Source organism: Drosophila rhopaloa, unplaced genomic scaffold (assembly GCF_018152115.1).
Source record: "Drosophila rhopaloa isolate 14029-0021.01 unplaced genomic scaffold, ASM1815211v1 contig_2, whole genome shotgun sequence".
Taxonomy (NCBI): domain Eukaryota; kingdom Metazoa; phylum Arthropoda; class Insecta; order Diptera; family Drosophilidae; genus Drosophila; species Drosophila rhopaloa.
Genome location: NW_025335083.1, coordinates 17036402 through 17045360, shown reverse-complemented (window position 1 = coordinate 17045360; position 8959 = coordinate 17036402). Strand labels below are relative to the sequence as shown.

The window sequence follows — 8959 nt, the reverse complement described above, 5'->3', positions numbered from 1 at the left end:
CTTCTATCTAAATATGACTTCGTAATAAAATTGGTGTTAATTGTAAGTTAGCTTTACATAAAATAAACAAACTTTAAATGTTATAGATAACTAGTTAAATATATCTTAGCTTTTGCTGGTGGCCTTACAATTGTAACTTAAATTTTAAAGCATTTAACATTTTAAAAAATGTATATTTCATTATATCAAATTGTGTTTTTCTCGATTTCTCTTTCACAGCTTATTCAGCAAAATAAAGTTGCAAGTTGACTACCTTCACCAGTTGAAGCGATATTTTTATTTACTCCTTTAAGTGGATTTTCTTATCGCTTTAATAAAGTGATAGCCATCTATAATTATGACACCAGCTGCGGCGCTTTTCATTTCCTCGCCACTTATGTGCTTTCGCAGCCACTTGCCATTTTCCACTTGCCCCTGCTCGTTGGCTCCTCGAAATCCCGCTTGCCATGCCAATTGACATTTATGGCTTGTGCAAGCATGCAAATCCGACGATAACACGCCTCACCACACGCCAATGTGTGGGCGGAATGGGTGGCATGAGAGGCCTAGAGGCGGCTAAAAAAGGGAAAAAATGGGGGTGGCACTTAAGCGGCGGGAAGTGAAAGCCTCAAGTTCCTATCTGTATTTATTCATAACTGCAATTGCAATGCCCTTCTTGGCCCCCACGCATTGGCAAGCTGTCGAGCATGAATTTTTCTGTTAAATTGTCTTGTTGAAAGAAAATCGCATTCACTTAATGCCTGGGCAGAAGGATAAACCCGATTTGCATGTCACTGCCACTGTCAACTGGTGGAGGTGGCTAAAATAGAATGCATTCTCCGCTGGCAGTTGATAAACGACGTGCACTCAGTTCTTAGAGTGTCGGCGCTCGCTTTTCCCCATTTTTCTGTATATATACATATGGTATGTGGATACAGCAAACTGGCGGAAGACACTCTCCGGATGATTTCAATTCGCGATGAGTGGTGAGTGCTGCGAGTGAGTGATGATTGTCAAGACAAACTCCCACCTATATTTTCAGTCCGCAGGCCCCGTTTCTGGGCTTATCGCACACTTGTTGCCGGGCTTTGCATAATTTATGATCTTTGCCGTAATTGCTATATTTTATGTCTTCACCCAACCAGGATTTAAAGGCCCAACTCCCCCACTCGACGTCCTCTTATCAAGCCAGGACTCGCCTAAGGCAGGAACTTCGCCACTTAAGCCTTTTAAAATTTATGTCAAATGCATTTGTAAAATACGGCAAACTTACGAGTGGTAACACCGATTTCTATGCCATTTAAACTAAGACTGCACAGTGAGTTCTAAGTCAACTTTCTTTGTATTACATTTTCTTTATTTATTTAATCTTAAACTTTAAATTATTTAAGACCACTTTCAACGATTTTAAAAACCAATAAATTGCAATTAAATACAAATAATTGTGTATACCCTAGATTTTCCCTGAAAGTGATGACAATATCAAGCGTTTCGGAGCTGACTATTATGTCTCACTGTGCAGCCACGTCGATTGTGAAGGAAGAGGGTAAATACAGAATGTGGGAACAACGAAAAAATCGTGGCGCATTTTCGTGCAGTTGGTCGTGGGAAATATTCGTGCTGGGAAAATGTAATTTCAGAGCACGTTGGCGGTCTCGAGTTTTGCTCGTTTTCTTGTACTCCGCCGGGTTGGCTCCTCGACCACATATGCATATAAGTTGCAAATGCTACAAAATGGCGACAGCGCTCCCATTCCCCAAGTTTCTGCACTCGGGGACCCCTTCAATATGTGTTGTCTTTATCAGGTTCCACCATCGCCGCCGCCATTTCTTTGGGAGACTCTGGGATTTGCTTGGCTTTTATGGAAAATACATTTAGGACGTTTTTTGGTTTCTGGTAAGCACTTGGAGGAGGAGCGCCTTAACTCAGGTCTGTTTTTCATCTTTTATCTTATGCAAATAATGCCAGGTGCATGCAAAAAAATACCTGACGCCATTCGAATGGCAGTTAAGGCAGGTGTGTGCACTATTTACACTTGAGATAGTGCGCTCCGAAATTTGGTCACGAAGTGCTGAAAATATTTGCCGGCATTAAACAAAGTGGGCACGCGAAGGTGCACCCATCATATAGGCCAAAGGCAAGGCACATTTTAAATTCCCATTTTTTTGTATCGAAAAGCGAGGAAAACATTTCACATGCATATGCCGCAAATCAATACGCACTTCGGTGCAAATATGTTGCCTCTTGTGAATGTGTATGTGTCCATTTTCATTCACACACATACACACACAACCGTACGTTCTTATATGTTGTGCAAATAAAATGGCGCCAACAAGCACGCACCATATTGTATTTATGTAAATTTATTTCCGTTACATTTCCGCCGCTCAATTGAAAATCGGCAAGTGATTTTCCATTTTTCTACCCCTCCTCTGCGAACATTTTCTCGGCTGTGTTGTTGCTTGCCAAAGTAACAGTGGGCTTAAAAAAGTATTTAATAAAAAAAGAGAAACTGCAAATATGCGTTTTCATAGGCCTCGAGGTTGGCCTTTGTGGCAAGTCAATCTGAATAACAGATTTTTGTTTTCATCTAGTTCAGCGGATTTGTATTAAGTCCCATTCAAGGAAGGCAATCGAGCTGGGAACCATTGTGGAATATTCAATTTATTGAATAATATTCTCAGTTTATTTGTGGTGCTTATTGAGCATGACATCGTTGGCTTACTCCGAATTTATGTATAGGATTCGTTCGCAATTTAAATGCAATGATTATATTTTTGGTTGTCATCTGAAAGCCATTAATTTTGAATAAGATTTAATAAATATTATATTGAAAAAGATTTAATGTCTATTTGTTTGAGAGATGTGCTATAAGCACTCAAGGTTAGCCTAACAAATAAGATAACACAAAAGTCATACAGTTCCTTTGAATTATTTAAAATTCCTTTTTTTAATGTTCATAAGGCAGATTAAAAATAAGACCAGTTAATGTATAAATAATGATAATTATGCCTCCACTCGAACTTTTCCCTGACCGTTTGTACATATATTCGTTTGAAAGTTTAATTTAATTTCGTTTTAAACAGCTTTCTTTGCTCGGGTGATGAGAGGGCAGGGCAACTATGTAAAGTAGAGCAGCCAATTTAATTTCCCGTTGGCTTATTGTCCTATCTAAATTGTTTGGCTCTTTTGGCTTTGTTGCTGCTAAAAGCCAAACAATAGCCGCCTATTGTTGGCTGAACGAACTCAGACAAAGACCAAACTTTTTGTCTACATCTCGGTGTCGCTTAGTGAATTCCAATGAATATATGGACACATGTTGCAGAAGGCAAAGGAAATTACGAAACTTCCCACTGCACAAATCGCATGGTGCTGGCTTAATTAAACGTTAAGCGAAACCCAATGTTGAATCATCGCATGGCTCATTATCTGTGCTCCCTGAATTCTGGATGGTTGACAATAGAAAAGTCTCATCAAAATGTGCAGCATGACAGTGTCTGATGGGCTGCATTCACATGAGTTTAATTTCCTGCAGGCCACAAACTATTTGTGGCTTAATGTGAACCGTCGCCTGACGAGCAGCTCGTTTGCCATTCATACAGTCCTACACTTGGACAAACTTCTGTCTTGATGGACTGGCGGAGTTCCAGCTGGAGCTTACACGACCAAATGTGGTCGCGTATGCCTCATGTTGCACCAAATGTTGTCTAATAATCCCCAGATTGGGCCCAAAACTTGGCGGCGGCCGCAAAACTTTCGCACCGACTGCAGTCGTTGAAGCCAAGGAAGTTTGGCAGAGTGTAGTGTAGCCGGGGCCAAGTGCGAGGATGTGGCAACAGCCCAGCAACATTGGCACATTCATCATTTTTGGGGCACTATGGCCGGGACCAAGGATCTCGGCCGGCAGGCGACAGCAGCTGTTGCAGCAGCGCCGCGGCAACTTCTTGTCACATGTCACGTCGCTGCAGGGGAGGCGCAGAGCGAAAGGACGAAGGGACGACAGGACATCGCAAAGAATGCGAAACAGGCCCGACACTCTCCTCCTCTTTGCAGTTTTTTCTGCGACCGTTGAAAGTTTCCTGCCAGTGATGGGGGTCTTTAAGCAGCATTTTGTTTTAATACAGCTTCGGAGTTTAATAATGTGGAGCTTTAATTTCCTGATTTCCAACCTGCTTGGCTCACTCTTATTTAAAACAATTTAATCTGACATTGCCGCCCAAATTGCTATGTATTACTTATAATTTATAACTCAATAATAGTACTATGTTGTTACTTTACAATGTTTTATTACTGATAGTATCAGAGCTATGTAAGTGGTTATTTCATTGAAAGACACTGGAGCTGTGGGCTACAACGAATAAATTTATCTACATTTCGAACGATATATTTAATAGTTATTTTCTGCTTATTTAGATTTAATTTTTAAGAAACGTCGAAAGTCAATAAATGTATAAAAGAACAAATTATTTATTGTCAGATTTGAGAACTACTGAAGATATCAGTAGTAATATCTTCTTTTCTCATAATGCACTAGTTTAATTGGCTTACAAATATCATTAAACTTTAAGATAGAAAGGTTTGCGAAAATATTTATCAATTTAAACAAAACTATTCTTACTAAAAATGATTTTTCTTATAATCATAATAAAAAGCAGTAAAATAATTAGTGATATAGTTGTAGAGTTATAACTTATAGTGCTTTAAGTGTGCTGATCAAATTCTGTGATTCTTTTTTTTAACTTTTTCCAGCTCTGATTTATAGCATTAAAAATTAAAATAAATAAAAAAGACAACAGCTTGTGTTTGTTTTTTTAAAAAAAATATTTATTTGAGTGTATCGAATCGGAGGATCGGGCAGTTAAGTAGTTGGTGGGAGAAGGAGTTCTTAGGCCTTGTTGCCCTTGCCGGAGCGCCTCTTGATGGAGGTGCGGCGACGGGCACCGGCACGACCGCGACGTCCACCGCGCCTGCGGCCACCTCGGCGTCCTGAGCGACGACCTGCCTTGCGTCCACCGCGGCGTCCTCCACGGCGACCACCGCGACGTCCGCCACGACGACCGGCACGAACAATGCGGCGGGCACGGGCGTCGTCCTTGTTGGGCCGCACAATGGTGTCCTTGTCCTTGGTGGCGGTGTCCTTGCTGTCCTTCTTGTCATCGGTGGCCACGGCGTCATCCTCGCTGCGACCTTGCAGCCTATCTTTAAGCTTCTCCTCCACCTCCTGGAGTTCCTGCTCCTGCTTCTGGGCGGCCAACTCGGTCTCCTCGTTGCTTTCCGACGACTTCTCAACCAGTTCGATGCCGTGGCGAGTGCTCAGGACTCGGCTTCGCTGAGCAGCTGCCTCATTGGATGCCACCAGGCAGCAGAAAGCCGCCAAGGCAAAGATCAGGGTGTATTTAGCTGACATATTGGAACTCAGATGGAACTCAGATGGAACTCTTGCTTGTGGAAGGCCGGAAGTGGTTGTGATGCTTTCTAGGTGTTACCTCCGGTGTTTTATACTCCCCTGATCCGCTAAGGCTCCCGCATCTGTTCAAATGTTTTTCTACTGCAAGATGTTGCAACACACCTTACACCGCAAACACTTCCCCGCCCCCTCTGATCGCAGCTGTGTTTGCCCCCCATATCGATATCGATGCTGTGGGGCTATTAATTTGATCTTTTGTTTACCCTTTCGCCTTTCAACTGCAGCGCACATTTTCCGGCTCCAGCTGCTCTGCTCACGCTTCATTTCCTTACAAATTGCTTGCCCTCCGGCTCCACTCCTTCCGCAAATAATTGGTTTCTTGCTCCTTGCGCCAACCCAATGGCGAGACGGGAAATATCATTTAAAAAGAATAAACGTAAATAATCGAATTGTGCACAAAAGCGTTTTAGCTGCGCTTTCGTTTGATTTAGTCGAGCAATGCTCGTGGCCCCTTTGGCTGGCTGGGTAATTCAGCAGAATTCCGTCGGTTGAGCTTCCGGAATCTGCACCACAAAAAATATTATTTTATCTTCAAATTGGAAAAGTTATTTGGATTCCATTTAATTGTTTGAATTAATTGGCTAACAATTATTAAGTATTCAGTAGGATTTGGAAAAATTTATTGTTTCACAGATTTTTGCACTATTTATAAGGGGTTACACAAATGAAATTTCACAGGAGTGAATGCTAATCGATTGGAAATTTTATAACGTATTCAAGAGTTACATTATGATTTCTTAAATTTCATAGCTGTTAATGCCAATCTAGTGGAAATTTTATTACGAATTTAACGAGGTATGACATTCCAAAATTTGATCATTATTTTCCAGGTCAGGTGAAGCAAAAGTAATTTTTTTGCGGGACTAACGGATTTGGAATTTTATTTTATTATACAGTATTATTGATTAAAATTGTACCTTGCGAATTGAATTTGTCGCAGTGAACTATTCATAGAGAACAATCCGCGACTATTAAAAAGTGCAGAGCAAACAGCTTGAAGCGATTTAGTTGCGCGTTTAAGTGAATTACAAATTTGCGCTGAGCCCGGAGCTCAGTTTTGCGGGAGGAACAGGATCGCAGGATGTTCAGTCTCAGACTCTGTGATTCCCGCTCCCCGTATTTATATATATACTGATTTTTAGATGTATATCTTTTGGGCAACTTGCCAGCAATCAAACATATTTATTGCGCTTAAACGCTTTGCCAATAATTTCTGCTTCGGCAGCTGTTGGCGGAAGCGGAAGAAGGAGGCGTCGTGAAGGTGGAGCACGTGCCGCCGGAAATCACGTGGCCGACATTTGTTGAAATGATTTACAATTGTTGATTTTTTTGGCCTAAACAGCAGCTGCCGAACCGGATCGAAAAAATGTCTCAAGAACTTTAATTTTATTAATGACGTTTAGCCAACAACAGGCGTTTGATTGTTCACCAATCAGGTGAGCCTTTCAATGTAAGGAATGTATTGGTAGATCCTTGTGTCCGATTCGCAGGACGTCGATTTTAACGTACTTGAAAAACTAACTAAAAAGTGCTTAGTATGTGAACAAAGGATTTTCAACTATTCGCATTGTCGTTGCCCAGAGCGAACAATTTTCCAGGTATCTTATTACAATTTTAGGTGATTAAAATTAATGTTTTCTCATACTTTAAATATATGTTTATATATTTTATATTTTTTTGTTATATTTTTCCAAATGTATTCATAATTCTAAATCAAGTTGCTGTAAGAATTTGTAATCGAATTAGTAATGCAAACCTAAATTCGTCAAAGAATGTCACGAAAATGTTACAAAATGGGGGCTTTTCAAAGAAAAAAAATTGAGTAAACATTATTTTCAAAGCCTCAACATAATATTTTATCAGAAAAAATGATTTTTCTCTTTGTACAGATTGTTTTACAATGCAAAAAAGTGTAAAGGTAATGAAGAAGGATGGCACAGGAAATGAATATATTTTTAGATGATTAGAAGATATCATGTTATTGTCATTCAAGTGTTACTAAAACTCATTCAACGATGAAATCTAAAAATATAACACGTAAGCTAGCGTCGGTCCCAGATCGCAGATCCACGCATGGCAGGCTGAAGCCCGTCCAAGACAGGGGAATCACTTGCTCGGGGCCACATCCTGACAGCGGAGCTGAGACAGAACTCTTTCGGCCTTTGCGCATTTGCCTAAGTTATTTGACTTTCTCCGGGCACCTCACAAAGGCCCCGAGCAGCAAAAGGGCAAATATGGGGGAGTTGGGGCGACATTTGCTTGCCCTTTTTCTGGTGTCTTGTTGCCAAAACATTGGATTCTGGTTTGTGCCATTGTCATTCCCGTCGCTTCCCACTCCAGGATAATTCCAGGAGCAGGAGTAGGAGCTGCCGTGTGCAGCTGGGGCCTCAGAGCGTGTCACAGTTTGCATTAGAGCCTGACATGCCTGCAGGGACAATGGCAGAAACACTTCGGAAAAATATAACTAAATGTCTTGAAAATCCTAAATATTGGCATTAACCCATTGAGAAATAAATAACTATGACTCAAGAAATTTTAATATTGTATTACCAAAATATTAAAATAAATATAAAATATTGCTTATTTTATTATTAATAAAAGTGTTCATTAAAGTTGTATTAAAAAGTAGGGTTTTAAAAATGAAACCATAATAAATTTGTTTTAAAATATATTTTTCTATGTTTCGATGTGTTTTCTAAATTACTGTTTGCATAACGCTTTAGACAGTCTTAAGCTTCTTAATTTTTAATCCAGGATCTTAAGTTTGTGAAGGAGCCTGTTATATTGTGTTCATACCCAAATGCTTTGTATAAAATGTGTTTTATGATTAAATTTTTTGCCAAGTGCAGGGCAGACAAGTATGTAAAGGCCATTGATGTGTGCTGGCTGTTGTCTCGACTTGATTGAGTTTTATGCACAGTTTGCTCCCCTCTGCCGTTCCGGAGTGTCGCTTAATAGCCAGCGGGCTAAGCACACGTGCTGTACATCCTTAATTTGGCTGACGAGATGGGGCTGCTGCTGCTCCACATTTTTAGCCGGTTTTAAAGCAAACAAGCGTCGTCTGTGTGTGCAACTTAAACTTGGCCAAGAGCTCGGAAGTGGGCTGGAGTGGAGTGAAGTGGGAATCTGCAGCGGCGGCTCACTTATGCGTACTTGGGCGGCATCATGGCTCATTGTTGTCTGCTCTCTGTTTGGCATTCACCTTTATTTGCTCTCCGATTTATTTATTCAAAAGCACAACAATTTCCCAAATCTCTTTTTTCTATACTTATATTGGTGTGTTTATTTATTTATCTGGCTTTTAGCTAAACTTTTAGTCTGGTCTTTTGTGCCAAGTTCCATTTCAATGGGCTCAGCTCGAGCCGCTCCATCGGGCCATTCATGCTCCGTCTGGCATAATTTCCTTGGTCTTTCACTCCTGCTTTTCTCAGGTGGGTGAGTGCAAGTCATTGCTTCCATTTGACGTCATTATAATTCGGGCGGCAAACATACTCACGGATGGTATACAATATA

The 8959-nt window shown here is 40.7% G+C and overlaps 1 protein-coding gene across 1 annotated transcript; it reads right to left on the bottom strand.

Annotated features, from left to right (window-relative positions):
• Positions 1-4781: 4781 nt before the first annotated feature.
• Positions 4782-5467, bottom strand: LOC108051852 (protein nemuri). Its single transcript, XM_017134112.2, has one exon. It carries the CDS (start codon positions 5384-5386, stop codon positions 4865-4867), a length of 522 nt encoding a protein of 173 aa, XP_016989601.1. The 5' UTR covers positions 5387-5467; the 3' UTR covers positions 4782-4864.
• Between the last annotated feature and the right edge of the window lie 3492 nt (positions 5468-8959).